The 17125-nt window shown below is 40.1% G+C and overlaps 2 protein-coding genes across 4 annotated transcripts in view; one reads left to right on the forward strand and one right to left on the reverse strand.

Annotated features, from left to right (window-relative positions):
• The window catches only part of LOC131240395 (uncharacterized), a 42035-nt gene extending 38802 nt beyond the window's left edge, over positions 1-3233 (forward strand). Inside the window, exons 7-8 of the mRNA XM_058238595.1 lie at positions 2982-3071; positions 3118-3233. The gene's annotated coding sequence lies outside the window, so the exon portion shown is untranslated. The remainder of the gene's footprint in view (positions 1-2981; positions 3072-3117) is intronic.
• A 5641-nt stretch (positions 3234-8874) lies between these two features.
• Positions 8875-16830, reverse strand: LOC131240396 (probable methyltransferase PMT3). Of its 3 annotated transcripts, none has more exons than XM_058238597.1 (8): positions 16641-16830; positions 15013-15465; positions 14680-14844; positions 14367-14549; positions 13383-13977; positions 11928-12040; positions 11611-11831; positions 8875-9572 (listed from the first exon to the last, which is right to left on the reverse strand). In XM_058238597.1, exons 2-8 carry the CDS (start codon positions 15280-15282, stop codon positions 9254-9256), a joined length of 1866 nt encoding a protein of 621 aa, XP_058094580.1. In that variant the 5' UTR covers positions 15283-15465; positions 16641-16830; the 3' UTR covers positions 8875-9253. The 3 variants fall into 3 exon arrangements, with proteins under 3 accessions (XP_058094580.1, XP_058094579.1, XP_058094581.1); XM_058238596.1 differs by having other exon boundaries at positions 15013-15492; XM_058238598.1 differs by lacking the exon at positions 16641-16830 and adding an exon at positions 16073-16205.
• Between the last annotated feature and the right edge of the window lie 295 nt (positions 16831-17125).

The raw sequence follows: 17125 nt of genomic DNA on the forward strand, positions 1-17125 counted from the left end.
GATAACAGTGCATGCTGAACCCAGGCCCTTCAAGCTTTCATGGTGCCACAGACATTTTAGATCAAGGCAAAATTCGGTGGTTATGTTTAGGCCACTGGGAATGACCTTCTGAACTGTTGGGAATGCCTTTTCAAGGGTTTGAATGGTCTAAAAGCATTAAAAATAGATCATTGATAGTTTCAACGGTAGTAAGTCACCACCCACCTTTTCTTATCATGAGAACCACATGTGCACTAGATTTGCATGAATTTTGGGCTCACGCCCTAAAATGAGGTGGCAAAAATGATGAGTGGCTCAGATTCGCAACAAGTATGATGGAAGTCAACCCCACCTCATTTTGTAGATTTCTTAAAGCAACTTTCTTTTTTTAAACTGAGAAGGGTAATTTCGTCAAAACGAAAGTACTCTGGTCAAACTACAACGTAGATTCACGACGAGTGGTTCCAAGACTAACGGTGCATATAAAATGCTGTTTCGGAGAAACAATTTAAAAGCAACAGTTTTTCGGTCCATGGACCAAAAGATAGGCAGCTTACGGCGAAAATCCCAATTTATTAATATGGCATCTTTTCCATCTTGGTTAATTGCTCTCCTGCAGGAATTCCTCTCTAGTTCTAGAGGTCTTTGTATCACCGCTCTTGTTTACTAAATTGATTGAGAGTTTTGAGTTTTTTGATGATTGAGGTCTCTGATCTGGGTCTTGTGAGGGTTTTCAAGATTGTTAACATGGAGTTGATTGTCTCTCATTTCCAATTTGTGGATGACACTCATTATGTGCAAGGCATCCATGAGGCAGACTGTGATTATCAAAGGCGTGCTTTGGTGCTTTGAAGCAGTTTTGGGTTTTAGGTTTAACTTGAGAAAAAGTGTATGAGGAGGAGTTGCCATTGATGGGGGAGGAGTTGGTATCTTTCCCAATGTCTTCAGTTGTGTCGCATTTGCCGATGAAATACCTTGGCCTTCCTATATGAGGGAATGCTATCGTATCCTCCTTTTGGGATCCGGATGTTGAAAGAATGGTAAAGATATTGGCAAATTGGAAAAAGTCCCGTCTTTGGGAGGGAGCCACGCCTTACTAAATCTGCCCTCTCAAATCTTTTTATATATATATATAAAAGATACTGAAAAGTAGTTGCAAAGAAGATTGAGAAATTTTGAAGAGATATCATTTGGGAGGGAAGAGATGAAGGGTATAAATTCCAACTTGTCAAATGGGAGGGTGCTCAAAAGCCGAAAGAGGGTGGCATTGGTGTGGGAAAGACTCAGGAGAACTTGCACCCTTCCTGGCAAATGGTGGTTGATATTTGGGGAAGATCAGGATGGTTTGTGCAAATGTCATTTTCCATTTGGTTTGGGTGTGGTGGTCATGTCCAAGGCTTCTTCAGGCATGGCTGGCTTGAGTGTGTAGAAGGCAATCAGCCTAATGGCCTAGTGAGGAGATCTGGTTGAGGTTCCCGGACAAAGTAGTCTCTGTTAGAGGAAGGGACCTCTGTCAGCAATGTGTTCTCAAAGGTGTGGAAGGCAATCAGCCTAATGACCTTGTGAGGAGATCTGGTTGAGGTTTCCGGACAAAGTAGTCTCTGTTAGAAGAAGGGACCTCTGTCAGCAATGTGGTCTCAAAGGTGTGGAAGGCAATCAGCCTAATGACCTTGTGAGGAGATCTGGTTGAGGTTTCCAGACAAAGTAGTCTCTGTTAGAGCAAGGGACCTCTGTCAGCAATGTGGCCTCAAAGGTGTGGAAGGCAATCAGCCTAATGGGATCTGACAGAGCCAGACAAAGTAGGCTGTAGGCTGTTTATTAGAGGAAGGGACACGTTTGGTTGTCCGTTGTGATAACATGATCAGATTTTGGAACGATGTTTGGATAGATGGATCCCTGTTGCTCAACTCTTTTCCTTATTTTCTTTGTAATCAACAAAGAAGCTAAAGCTGCAATGTGTTATGATTCCAAGGGGGTTTCTATTGTGTGGATTGTATAAATGATGAATAAGGAATTGGCTGCTCTTCCGGCTATTTTTCATGAGGTAAATATCGATAATTCGACAGAAGATGGAGCTGGAAGTGGTTGGCAAGTGGATGTTTTTCCTCTAAAATCTCCTTTCTAAATTGTGTAATTCCAGTAGCCCTTTATTCTAATGTCCAAGCATTGTAGATCCCTTTATGTTCCCAGTGTCAAAGCATTTGTATGGCTAGCCACATCAAATAAAATCCTAACTGCAGAAAATTGCAAGAGGGGGAATTCAGCAATGTGCATTATGTGTTTTGTGTGTAGGGAAGAGGAATCAGTGCATCACTTTTTCTTCAGTCACTTTGTAAGGGCCATTTGGGATAACCTTCTTTGAAATGTGGGCTGTTAATCAGTTTTTGATGTCATTGCTGGATGGTTGAGTGGTTGGAGGAAGATTTATTGGGATGATCTTTCCTTCCCAATCTTATGGGGGCATTTGAAGAGAGGAACGCTAAAATATTTAATGGCAAAGACTATTCCCTTGGTTTGCTTAATTGTTGCCTCTTTGGCATTTGGAGGGGCTGTGGTGTTGCCTGAATTTTAAAAGGACGTCTTTATGGGACTTCTTTAGCAGAGTTGTGAAGCTGCTGTTGTCCATTGTTTTTAAGAGACTCTTCATTAGGGGTTTTGGCTTGCAATGCCTTTATTTTTCTTGCCTTTTGACATGATGCCAGGTCAGGGTGGAGTGATGAGATGTTCACTCTCATGCCATTTCTGGTAACCAATTGTTGACGTCTTTTGGCAAAAAGTGTAAAAGATCCATGGTAGAGTTATATGGCTCTATTTCATATCTTTAAGGAGAGAGAGAGAGAGAGGTTGTTTCTTGGTTGGCTTTTGGAACTGTAAGCTAGGTTAAGCTCTGTTATCCTGCATGAATACTAGGGCTCTGCGACGTTAGTTCCATCCATTATTATTATCATGGTGGGTGCAGAGTGATGACTTGCTGATTTTATTTTATTTTTCATCGTATGCAGAAGGATGCAAAGGCGGTAGTGTACATGGATGGACCCAGAACTGATTGCTAATGGCTGTTGCTGGGTCCCGGAATCAACAATGAGATTAGTTTTAGATTGGCTGTTGCTGGGTCCCAGAATCAACAATGAGATTAGCTTCAGATTGTTGGTTTTATTTGTAAAATATGTTTAACCTTTTCTTCTTTTCTATTTTTAAAAACAATTTCACATGTAATTTACGCAGTCCTAATAGCAAACTCTTTGGGAATTGAATTCATGCAGAGTCTTGTTGGTTGTGCTGGAATTGTCATGCCAGCAGATGTTTAACTGAAGCACCCTAAGCCAGTTAAGAAGCTTTTTACATGCATAGCTTGACATGGCTGGAAAAGGATGCAAATTGGCTATTCCCACTGTTTAAACTTTTCCCCCTTTCAGTTGAAAATCACTTATTTCTTCTCCTTTTCCTTGCTTCTTTAAAATTATTTTTTTTTAAAAAAGAAAAAAGAAAAAGAGCAAGGCCTTCTTCTGGAAAGTGCTGGAAATCCGGTTTAGCACTGAGCAGAATGGAGAAAGTCGTCTGTAAGACCAGATGCAAAATGGGGAGTAAGTTTTCTGTTCTGCACACTAATGCAACATTATCAGCTTCTGATGCACCTATATTCTGATTTTTGAATTTGTACAAGTGAGTCCATTGTTGTTCGGTAATCTAAACAGTTGATGTTAGGGGTCCCACTGTGGATGGCCCATGCACTCCCCATATGGAAACATTAATGACCCTTGGAATTATGGTAAGGGAATGCAAAAACGGTCAACCACCATAATTCCAATTAATATTCAGCTATATCTTCCAATCTTAGGGCCCGTTTGGATACACCACCAAATAAGTTACTTTTTAACTTATGTTAATTTACTTCTTTTTTTTCTCATAGTAAAAGTAACTTGCTTGCCAAAAGCTACTTATCTTAAAAAGTAATTATTTTTAGGTTTTTAACTTATGACTTCTCTACTTCTATCTCATGGTCCATGTTAAAGATGGTTCTCTCTCACAGTCCATATCAAAGTAGGCCCAATGTTGTGGACTGTCCACATTGAATGCGGAGCTCATGCGGTGGACGGTCGACATAAAAGGTGGGCCCCACATTTGGATGGTCAACATCAAAGTTCAGCCCACATCCAAAGCAGGCTGGTACGATGGACGGCCCACTTCAAAGGTGGGGCCTACATGGACGGTCCACATCAAAGGTGAGCCCCACATGATAGGCAGTTTGCATTGATGCTGGGCCCCACATGATGGACAGTCCACATCAAAGGTTGGCCCCTAATGATGAATTACCCACATCCAAGGCCAGCCCTGCATGATGGGCAAGCATATTTATTCGAATAGGTAGAAACCATGATTTGGCATAAGTAGATTATCCAAAATAACTTTGGATCCAAACCCCCCTTTAGTGTCTGTTAGAGAAGAAAGGACATTGGGGTTGAGGTCCATTCTATCAACTGACATGATCAGTGAACCGCAGACCCCACTGCATACTAAAATCCGCAGATGGCAAGGAAGCTTAAGTCTGTTTGAGAAGAGAGATTCAGATGATCAGAACCGTCCACCCTGCATGCTGTTGTCGATAGGGCCATTGTCCAAAACCCAGGGAATAAATGATTTTTCAGCACCACCGCAGATGGATGATTCCGATAGGCCGTCTCTCCTTGTAGGCTCCATGCATGATGAATGGTGTTGGGTCCTTAGGCACCCGTCTAGTATAAGCTGGAGCTGTTGGTAATGCTCATCGCTGGCAATCTCCGTTAAAACTTCTCCCAACAACCATTGCTGGTACGGCCCTTTTAATTTACTCTAAGGTGAATATATTCAATGCAGAAGCGTGCTCGTTTCCCGGCAATGCCAGCGAACAATTGAGAGAGAGAGAGAGTCGGGCATTAAACATTTGACTACTGGAATTCATTTTCAAACCATCTGTCTACAGGAAGTTTGATCATTATTCCAGCTGAGCCCTCTCCAAGTCACCATTTCCAGGGCGGCGGCAGCAGCATTCAACCGATTAGTTAGTACAAATCTGAGAAATATAGGATTATGGACCGACCCTCTATATAGGTGCCCTGACATATACTCTCTGGGCTAAACAAAACCATCTGGTGGTTCTAAGCATCATTGACTGGGCCTATCTGCTAAGAATAATCCTCTACATCGGTCTATAAAGAACAAACTGGACTCATCAGACAGGTCTAGATAGGTGATGTGGATGCCAAATGAAACTATTTGCTTGAAAAGATTTCCATACACTTGGCCCACAAGATCATTACCCATACACAGTGTATATAGATATCCTTGCCGTTAAAAATCCATCCCACGACAGCCTTTTTCTTTTTTTCATGAAACACAGGGATGGCAGCAGTGCATACTCTCAAATATCCAGTATCACATCCCCATTGGGTATGTTGATGAAACGAATGATGTAAAAAATGAAAGTGACAGACATAACATCTCTGTGGCTGCAGTAATTCAAATCATTACTCAAAAACTTAGGCCCCGTCTGTTAAATCTGAAATCTAAATCCTAAATCTGAAATCTGAAGCTGAATCTGGAATCTGAAACCTGAATCTGAAGTCAAAAAACTTGTTTGGTAATTATGACTGAAGTCTGAAAATTAAGTACTGAATTTGAAACAATATGTTTGTTAACAAATATTTGAAATGTCTGAAATATGTTAATTTGACACATTTGCCCCTATTACCTGTTTGGAAATATTTTATATTATAAAGAAATTATTTTTTATTAAATGAAAATAAATTTATTCTATTTAATTCAAATAAACTACAGTATGGTGCCATAAATTCTCCTGTGTGAGTGTAAGCAGCATCAACTAAATAATATTTATCTACATAAAAACAAATCACATTTTAGTAAAATTTTAAGTTATAATTTTACCAAGCTATATGAAATATATATATATATATATATATATATATATATATATATATATATATATATATATATATTACCAAAGCATGATGATTCGTGATCACAATACCAAGCATCCATAAGGACCCTTGAATCATGTGTCACCCCTTCCTATCCAGCTATGACATATGTAAAAATCATATTAAAGTCACAGATGGCCATAACATTATGAGCACATTCACCCCTTCCTCTTCCTTTATAAGGTATTTGTTTATCTGTCGGGATACATGTAGGAAACAATGTTGAATGAGCTTTGTCCATTGAAAACTTTTTTGGGAGCCATAAAAGTTTTGAATCAAGTTGATTTTTGTTTTTTCACTTCATCTGGGCATATATGACCTAATCAACATATTGGATGTCAAATAAACAGTACAGTGGGCCCTAGGAGGATTTTAATGGTGGATATCCAATCACTATTGTTTTCCTGTGGTGGGGTCCACCTGAGATTTATACCCATCTTATTTTTGGGATAGAGAAAAAAAAAAAAAGATATGTAAAAATGGATGAAACACATCCATCATGGGGCCACACAACATTGACCATCACCCACTAGGCTGGGGAGTAGCCAATCCATTTCCGTATCACACACCAGCTATATCGCTGGTGTAGATACGTGCCGTGCGCAAGACGCTCCTCGAGGTCCCAGTTGTACGAATCAAAGGAGATCAAAGTTACATGGGCCCCACAATAATGTAGTTATAATATCTACACCGTTCATAAATTTTTTGAGATTATTTTAGAGCATTTTTTTAAAAAAAGAATCATATCCAAAACTCAAATGGACCACACCAAAAATAGCAGCGGGATAATGATTTTCACCGTTAAAAAATTTGCAGGCCCACTGTAACGTTTATTTTGCACCTAATCTATTCATAAGGTCAAAACTATCTGAATAAAGAGGAAAAACAAATTTCATATTGATCCAAAACTTTTGTGACCCCAAAAGGGTTTCAATGGTAGACGTTCAATCCCCTACTGCTTTTTGCAGTGTGGTCTAGTTTAGCTTTAGATCTATTTTATTTTTTGGCTCAAGTCTTACGACGGGCCCGCAAGATGAATGGACGGTTTGGATATAACAAATACGTCATGATGCTACCCATATAACTTGCTGACGTCAATACACCAGCCGATCCACTTCCAATCCCGTCCCTACTCGGAGTTGGATTGGCTACTCCACCTGACACCAGCCGGCTGGTGGTTGGTGCTCTGTGGGCCTCACTATGATGTACGTGTTTCATCCATTTTTACGGATAATTTTAGTTGTTACAAAAAATTATAGGGTTATAAATCTTAGGTGGGCTACACCATAGGAAAAAATATGAATGGATATCCACCATTAAAATCCTTCTAAGGCCACTGCACTGTTTATTTGACATCCAATCTGTTGATTAGTTCATAAAGACCCAGATGAAGGGAAAAAATAAATATTAATCTTATCCAAAACTTTTATGGCCCCTAAAACGTTTTTAATGGTTAATGTTCATTCAACACTGTTTCTTGTAATGTGGTCCACCTGAGATTGATATATAGTTCATTTTTTCTTTCATACCATAAAATGATCTAGAAAAGTAGATGGACGGCATGGATGAAACACATACATCATGGTGGGGGCCACAAAGCACCAACCACCAACCATTGGCCGGTGGCCGTGGGAGTAGCCAATCCGTTCCCGTCTTTTGTCCAGGACGAGGGACGCAGATTTCCTGCGCTGGAAAACTGGGTGGGGCCCAACGTGATATTTTTAAGAAATCCACCCAGTACATCCGTTTTCTGAGCTCATTTTAGGACTTAGACCAAAACTGAGAAGGATCCAAGACTCAAGTGGGACGCACTAGAGTAAAAGGTGGGTAGGAAAATTCCTACAGTTGAAAACTTTCTGGGGTAGAAAGTGATGTTTACATGACATCCATACCATTAATAACGTCATTCCTACTTGGATGAACCGAAAACACAAATATTAGCCTGATTCAAAACTTCTGTGGCCCACGAATATTTCAACTTTGTACGTTCAATACTCACATTTTAGGTCCACTTGAGTATTAGTTATGGCTCATTTTTGGCCTGTTATCCTAAAAATATCTCAGAAAATGGATGGCCAAGTTGGATTTCTCAAAAACATCACGTTGAGCCCCACCCAGGTTTCAGCGCAGGAACCTCATGCGAAAGGCTTTTGCAGGAAATCCGCATTCAGCGCCGAGTTGTACTAGGACGCGGATTGCGTTCTGTGAGCGGGCCCACCGTGATGTATCTGTACATCCAAACCATCGATCCCTTTTCTCAAATTATTTTAAAGCATGAACACAAAAATAATGTAGATCCAATGCTCAAGTGGACCACACCAAAAATAGCGGTGAGATACTGTTTTGCACCGTTAAAAAATTCATGTATACATCCATCGTTGAAACCTTTCTAAGGACCACTATGATGTTTTTTTTACCATCCAACCTATTCATTAGGTCATGCATACATGGATAAAGTGAAAACACAAATATCAGCTTGATCTGAAACTTCTCCAGCTCTCAAGAAGTTTTTATCGGTGGACGCTGCTTCTTTTATTGGAGCACACCTTAAATTATCTGAAAAAGTTGATGAACGGTGTGGATCAAACATATAAATCATGATGGGGCATAAAGAAGTTTCACAAGTTAAAGGTTGATTTTGCATTGTGCAAACAATTTAAAAGAAAAGATTTCCGTAGTAACTTGAAAAGGGGTACTTTTGGAACCAAAAAAATTTTGTTTAATGAAAAATCACGGAGCGCATTCCGTGTTCACCATTAAGCTAGACTCCTATCATGGAAAGACTTCAGTAAAAAACCACTTAGCACTTCCCGTCTTCCGCGTTAATAATGCATTGACAAACACCACTAAACACGGAAAATTTTCCCCATTATGTGTTAAGTGCAAAAATTCAGCGTTAACAAACACGGCCTAAGGCCAGTTTTGAAAGGAAACACCCCCACTTATTTATCCAGCTGGTCCCAGCTACATCATCTATTTCATTCCTCCATCTAATATCAATATCATTATCCATCCCCCAGAGCAGCATCCATGGAGGGAAAAAAAAGAGGAGGAAGAAGCAAGAAACGAAAAAGAAAAGAATTATCTGAAAATAGCCAAAATTTAATGAAGAATAATATAGAGACATAATAACAGTCATCTGCTTTATCACTAACTACTGTGGGGAAAAAGAAAACAATTCAACATGGCTTGTAAGAAAAAGGGGGGAAAATGATTACAGCACCAAGGCCAGACTTCTTAGGCCCTTGCTGCCAAGGAAACAAGAAGAGAGCAGAAGAGGAATGAACTCTGCCATTCTTTTATATAGAGTCCTTGAGGCTTCCATTGGACGCCCACATCTTCTTCTGGATCACAAACACCTTCTCTTCTTCGTCCGCTTCCGAATCTTCAGCATCAACCAATGTCACTGATTCCCAGTGTAATGCTGTCAAATACTTCTTAATGTACTCGATGACTGGTCGCTTGTCGCGGACAATGATAAAGCCAGTTGGCCTAACTATGCGGTCCATCTCGAGTAGCAGATCTTCAGCACTGCATCCCTTCTTCTCGATGTCTGAGAAGACAGTCCAGGCGTGGAGCAGATCGTAGGTCCTGGGGTAAGTCGAGAAGGCTTCACACCTGTAAGAAAAATTCAGTGATCGGTGAGTGCCCTATCTGCAGATCAGATCTAGCTTGAAGCTGACTTTTCCCCCTTAAGAGGATGACAAGCATTTGATTCTGCCAGTTGTCTGAGAATTGGATGAGCCAAGATGATTCAAGGCTCAACATTAGCACATCACATTATAATAAACACAAATATTTCTACCTTGAACTTGGACCAAGTTAAACCGGACAAGGAAAGATTGAGACTTGAGTTTTTGATGCAAGACAACTAACCACTTGCTCTAAAAGCTCGAACTGATAGAGCGTGGCGAATCAATCCCTTTATTTCATATCTCGGGACCCACTTCCCATGGGTTAGGTCCTCAGCCCAACCCCCCTCGTGGGCCCCACATGGGCTGCCCACCTCGAGTGTGCCCCCGCATCCCACAGGCTGCCCCACTCAAGCTATCAAAGTTTTTCTCTTACTCAAAATGCTTGCCCATGTTATGGTTCACACACATGCACTCCCAAGTGTACACACCACAGATGGTGGATCCCATTTTACATGGGTCATCATCCAGAAATTACACAGAGATAATGTCTACCAATTGAAGGACGTCCAATGGTCAATGAGATTTTGCGGTTACGTTCCCCCTACAACGGGTCCCATTATATGGACCGTTATACTTGATTAACATATGCGCCAAGTGTGCAGTTTACGAGTGCCTGTGCATGAACCATCATATGCTGCCAGAACATCAAATAATTCCCCTTTGAGTAATACTGAGTGTACCAACCAATTGTCTCAGTATCAAGTGGGTCCAAGTCATCAAGTCAGACCAAGTTGACTTGACTATCCAAATAATAATAATTTGAACGGTAGTTGGATATTTATAATCAATAGTATATTGACAAGCACAAAGAAGTTACAGATATTAACAAGAGGTCTCAAGTCCAACTGATTGGACGGTCCACCCAATAAACAACATCCAACCTTTCAATGTGCATGCCACATCCAACCTGTCCAACAGGCTGGTCCAATCATTGGGATTACTTTGTGCAAAAATCAGCCACCATCCACTCAGCGAGTGGACCACACTCTACACATGCACTTGGCTATTTATCAATGCAAAAACATAGTTTTCTTACGGTGTGGTCCACCTGGTGAGTGTATGGTGGCTGATTTTTGCACAAGGTGATCCTCATGGTGGGACCCAGGTTCGAAGTTATTCAATGGGGGGACTGTAAATTGTGGCCCAACCAGTTGGACTTGAAAACTTCTTTTTGAGAGAAGAAATGCTCATATATAGGTCGTGATATCTCAACATCTTCCTTTGTTTCTGTTTGGTTGATGGGTCAGAAGGGCATCATCATGCACTATAGCAGTAAACAACATATTGCATAGAACAAAAGTACATTAGATATGATGTGACTTAACGTTTAGAAAGAAATAAACATTTAGTTACCAGAACTTACAACTGGATCAAACTGAAAGCTCAAATCAGCTTTGACCAAGTCTTGCCTAAGAATTAGGTTTATGCAACACAATCTGTGCTTGCTTGACCGAGTCTTCAAGCCATGGTACAACCGTTTATTAAGTGTGCAAGCAAGTTTATCTATGTATTGAAATGACAGTAATGCCTTTGAAATGACAGATGTTTCTGTCTATCTGGTTATTCTCACACTTCATGGCAATTATATCATTTAATGGATATGCCTGGCTAAATAAATCCAACCCTGAAAGTACATACATAGGAAAGATCTATGAAGGCTCTCCCTCCTTGCGGGTATTTGGGCTTTATTTGAGGTGAGAGGAATAATCAATGCTTTCAAAATTGGAGTAGTTTGGTTTTAGAAGTGTTCAGGAAAGCTAGGTTGGATGTATTGGGGCAGGCTTCTTGTACCAAGTTGTTAGCTGGCTGTAATTTGTGTTTTTCGCCGGTTTCCAGCTTTTTTCAACAAATCATCATTACCTTTCCCAAAAAAAAAAAAACAGAAAAGGTTGCATACACTTAATTTTCAACTAGCATTTCAAGAACATTATCTCTGATTTTCGTATTAATAAACTGCTTACCAGTCATGCACAGTGCCTATCAGGCCCCTGTCATAAATGATCTTGAGTGTATTTGGTCCATCTTCAGGTACCGCGTTCATCACCCAAACATCTTTGTTTCTGAGAGCAGCTGCAAATGATCCCATGTTTGCCTTCATGTCCATCACATTCCTTACAGTGTCCGGCTTAATCTTTGAACTCAACAGATTCCAATAATTCTCAACCCTTCGTTGCCAAACGTCCTGCATCACATGAAAAGTGCGGGCACCAGCTTTTACATGCATACCTCCACAAGCAACATGCATAAACACCTATAGACAAGAAAGTGTAGATTTTACCGTGTCTTTTTCAAAAGCGTCACTAGAATAATCAAAATCAGCAATACGAGGAGGAGCAGCAGTTAATCGAGCTGGCCAAGGAACCAATCCACTTCCCTTGTCTCTCTGGTTTTCTGATAAAACAATCCTTAATTTGGTTAGTGAATTGATCAACTATGTATACTTTCAAGTAATTATATCACAAATTATGAAGGACTGATTGGGTGTTACAACATAAACAAGGAGCTAATTAAGAAAGATAAGGGATGTTTCTATCATTGAAAGACAACCCTGTCAAGGATTTTACTTTCACGGGTAAAAAATCTCTCTACAATATATAACATTAGTGTTTGGCCAAATTTACTTCTACAATTAGCCAGAGGGGTGTAAACTTTTGATTTTAAAAGGAAAATGGAATGTGTCTAGTCCTTCAACCGAGGGCATTTTTGTCCTTTCAATTCTTTCATACAAGTAGCCTGCTCCCACGTATCCACTCTGTGTTTAGGCTACATCCAGGAATTATTAGGAAGCTCATGGAACAAAGGCTCTTGTGCACTGGGATGGCTGTTTGACATAAACTCCATCCATCTGTTACCCTAGCCCATGTTAGTACGAAAACCCAAAAAAGTGGAGATTAGATACACAAGAAATTAAGTGATCTCCCCCAACGGAGTTAATATCACAAAGAAATTAAGTGAGCCCCACAGCCTCTCTCTATATAATGTGTAATATGGGTAGGAAACGTGAGGAATCTGTGGATCATCTTTCCTATAGTGTTCGGCTGCTAATCTACGTTGGGATCAGTTTTTCAAGCTGTTTAGAATCAGCTGGGCTTTAGAAAGGTCACCAGGGGATGTTGTGGGAGGGTGGACCTCCAGCCCATTTTCAGTTCTTGGAAGATGCGTCTGGGAGCTTATCCCCTTTGCGATTACATGGAGGATATGGAAGTAAAAAAAATGAAAGATTTTTTGAAGGAAAGTGTGTCACACAGACAACTGTCCTATTCTATAGGTTCAGTGGTTCTGGATTGGATCAGTTCTCCCTAAATTCTTGGAAATCTCAGTGGCTGAGCTTAGGTGCGATTGGGAGTCAATTGTTATTGTGTGATTGGTAGGGGTTCTGGGCCGATGTTTTGTTTTGTAAAATTTTTTTGCTTTCGCTATGTTTTATTTTTTCTGTTGTGATCCTGTTGTATGGTTCATTTCTGTTTCCACGATGGAGTGATGATAGTGTGACCTTCCTTTGTGCTTTATGCCTTTAGGGCTGTTTGTTTAATGATATTGTCATCTTCTCAAAAATAACATAAAACTCGGCTGAGGATCTTTAGTGACCAAGTAGTGGACAGGGTGGACATATTATAAAGTCAATTTTGTAGAGCAAACCTTTGGCATGATGTTAATGAGCATCTTTTAGCTTTAGAATAAAACAGCGCAGAGAGATCATGAGAAAAATAATGGATGGGACTACGTTACTTACGTTGAGAATAAGGTGTGATGCATGCTTCCATAGGCACACCCCACACAGCGTCTGGATCATCATCAGATCTGCATAGAGGAGGTTGAGTACCAGGCTCTCTTTCCATGTAACAGTCATTTGTCAGAGGTTTGACCCAAATGACAGTTTGGTTTTTTTTTGCAGCAATTTTCCAACACATGCGTTCCACAAGGGCGCTCATCTCTCGCCATATACGTAGATCTTCTTCATCCTGAGCATATGCTTCGGGAGATGAGTAGGCAAAATAGCCTCCTGGTCTAAGCACTCTATCTAATTCGAGCAGAAGGATCCCATCCCTTTGAAGCCAATCAATTCTACAACGAGAACAGTGAGCCAATTCAAATGACCTGCTAGGGTAAGGGAGCCTCTTTGTACCCAGCACACCAAGATATGCAGGAATCCCTCTTTCTAGAGCAAACTGGATCTGGTTTTGATGCACATCATTGGGTGCTAAAGACATTGCTATGATGTCAGATGAAAGGAGATAAGCTCCAAAACTTGCAACTCCACAGCCTACATCAAGAACTGTCCGAATCCTTCCCCCATTGTTTAAATTATTGTTTGTGAAGTTGAGCATCTGTCCATCCAAATTAGCACCAAATGTTATGAAGTTCAAGACATAGACTAGGAAGAGAAAAATGTAAGGAAATGAAAAGGAAGGGAATTGCATCAGGAAAAATAAGAATAGCAATATATGTAATTCAAATGGTCATATATTCAACAATGACAGTTGAACTCAATCCTAAACACATCATTCAAAAAAAAGCATAAAGCTAAACAAAGAGTTACCTTTTCACAAGATGATGAAGAAGAAGAATACACAAAGCAAAGACTCAAAATCACAAGAAATCATTCATGCAACCATGCAAGTAATGACAAAGTAGCATATAGATAGACAAGGGAAGCATGGAAGGAGTCGTTTTTTTCTTCTCTCTTTGAAATCACTCCAGAGAAAAACAATCTTACATTTGCAAGCAAGGCAATATATTTATCAGCTCCATAGTGAAAATGGGTGCCTCCTCCAGGAAAGATAATCTTTTCACCTTTCACAACCATCCAATTCTGATCAGACTTCTCGTGTGCAAGATGAGTGTGAGGTATGTTTGCCTTCCATACCTCATCTCTGCTCCTTGGCCACTTAATTGGAACCTTTAACAAGAAAGAATTGAAGCATCAACAACAGAATATGTGATGTACACGGGATATGGCAATGAAAACTTGAACAGTAAAAAGAGGGAAGTTTCTTGAACTTCATTTTCTGGTAGAAATGCAATCTGACCTTGTAGCCAGGTGGTGGGGGAATCAAGCAATTGTAGCGCCTTTCGTGTGGAGGGCAATGTCTCTCATAGTGCTCCATCAAAGATAAATCCAGCTTCAGCCTCATTTGATATATTAGATTTCTGTCCAGGCATGGAATTAACTCTGAATGCCGACCATCACAAACCTTTGGAGGCACAAAAGAAACCATGAAGGTATAAGACAAAAGTGGATCATCTTAACTTTTTTTTAAAAGAGTAATAATATTTTATTAAGCAAAATGGGGATCGTCTTAGCATATCAATTCAACAAGGATCATCTTAAAGTTAAACAGCTAAGCCAATTTAAAACTTACTGGAAAGCTCTTCGGCATCGAATCTTCATCTCCATCTTCAATCCCAAACTTGGAGGACGATTCTTCTTGCTTGCCCCCAAGCTCAGCGTCATCGTTGCTATTCAAATAGGATGACCTCAGTTTTCTAAAAGTTTTACTATATTCCATAGCCGATGCACCATGTTGGGAGCCAGGCCCATAATATACAAATAAGAAAACAAGAAAAAACCCCACAACACACAAGGAGGTGACCAGTCGCTTCTTTTGGACTCCATCTGCTCTTCCCCTCATGATTGAGGTGCCAAAATTCCACGGCGCTACTTCCTAGTTACACCACAGCATTCAGAGGATCATAGAAGGAGATACCATGTGTGGAACTAAAACAGCACCATGAATACACTATTAAATCTCATATCAAATCCAGCGCTTGATGATTTTTCTCTGAATCAGATCAATGAAGATTCCCCAAAAGATCTGCACATCCAAGACAGAAAGCCCACCCTGCGAAAATCCGACTCAGGAACCATCAGCAAAGATGATCACAAAACTCACCATCCATGGCAAGCAGATGCCAAACACACAGTTATACCAAATAGCCACCTTACAATTGCAGATCCCAGAAGAATGAATCCAAAAAAATATGTTTTCCAAAAAGCAGTGAATTTTTTACCCAATTTACTCAAGCAATAGCAATGTTTTAAAGAAAAAAGATTAAAATAAATGAACACCAATCCAAATTACACTCAAAAGAAAATCCCTGATCCAAATAAACCGAATAAACAACATAAGACAAAAAGCATTGCCAGATCAATAGGCCAGAAAACAGAATCACCAACCTTACCCCAAACTAAATAGCAGATCTATCATAAAAACTATGAATATCGCACACCGCTGGTTGACAAGAAATCACATGACACAAATCAAAATTCCCAATTACGATAGAAATACATGTCAAAAACTCTAGCCTACAATCAATATCGAATTAATCAGAGACCTATTTTCTCACATACAGTTCATTGAAATAACAGAGGATATGGTTTGAATTTTTATTTTTTTTTAAATACAGCATACAAAAACCTACTTTTCAGTCGCAGGACGTTGTCTCACGGTTTTTAGATCGCCGTGCCTCCATTTGGGCTCAAAACATCACAAGTGCACGTTAGCAAAACAGAGAAGTGAACCACCGACACCCCTCCAGTAATAAAGTGACAAAGAAAAGCATTGCAAGAGATTCGAGACAGCGACTCTTATAAAGATCCGTGTCGGCAGAAACTACAAACGTTCAAATCTTCTTTCTCATTTAACCTTTTTTTTAACGCAATCAATGCATCCAACTCAAAATAACTAGAACAAATCAAATTCATCTAACTCATAAGAAAAGTCGAAACTTCCACATTAAAGAATTCACATACGAGACGAAATCACATATCTCAAACATCAACTTCAAAATTGCCAAAGAACATTAAAAAAAACTATTTTCCATACATAAATCACTCAAATCCATTCAATTCAGCGCATCCATCGTATATTCGTCAGAAACACAACAGATCCACGAACAAAATCCGACTCCGATGTGATAAAAGCCCTAAAAACCCTAGATTTTGAGGAGAAGTCACTGCACCGAAGAGAATTTGAGAACTTGAACTTACTGGATCTAGATCTGCTTCGGTCCTGATCTCCGGCAGCGATCGTGGTAGTTGGATAGCAATACGAAACCCTAGATTTCAGATAGAGAGAGAACCCTAGATTTTAAGCGAGAGAGAGAGAAAGTCTGAGAGAGTGCGAAAATAATAAATAGAGATGCAGTGAGACCGATCAGATCTATGAGGGTTTTACGAACAGCAACGTCTCTCTCTTTCCCTTCTTTAAGTGGGATCCGGATTCCTTTCGGGAAGGGACTGTGACATGTGAGATAGAGAGATTTTGTCTACTTCTCGCGATTATTTCGGGTACCTGTTTATTGATTTATCGAGGAAAGATTTTCTCGGACGGAGATTGGCTGCCACCTCGGATCTAGCCAGGTGGGTGTTCCCTGACCGTGGGGCCCACCTGGATGTGTTTTTTTCATATCCACTCCGTCCGTCCGTTTTTTGAGTTTATTTTAGGAATTATACCCAAAACGAGGGAGGTTAAG

This window comes from Magnolia sinica, chromosome 3 (assembly GCF_029962835.1).
Source record: "Magnolia sinica isolate HGM2019 chromosome 3, MsV1, whole genome shotgun sequence".
Classification (NCBI taxonomy): domain Eukaryota; kingdom Viridiplantae; phylum Streptophyta; class Magnoliopsida; order Magnoliales; family Magnoliaceae; genus Magnolia; species Magnolia sinica.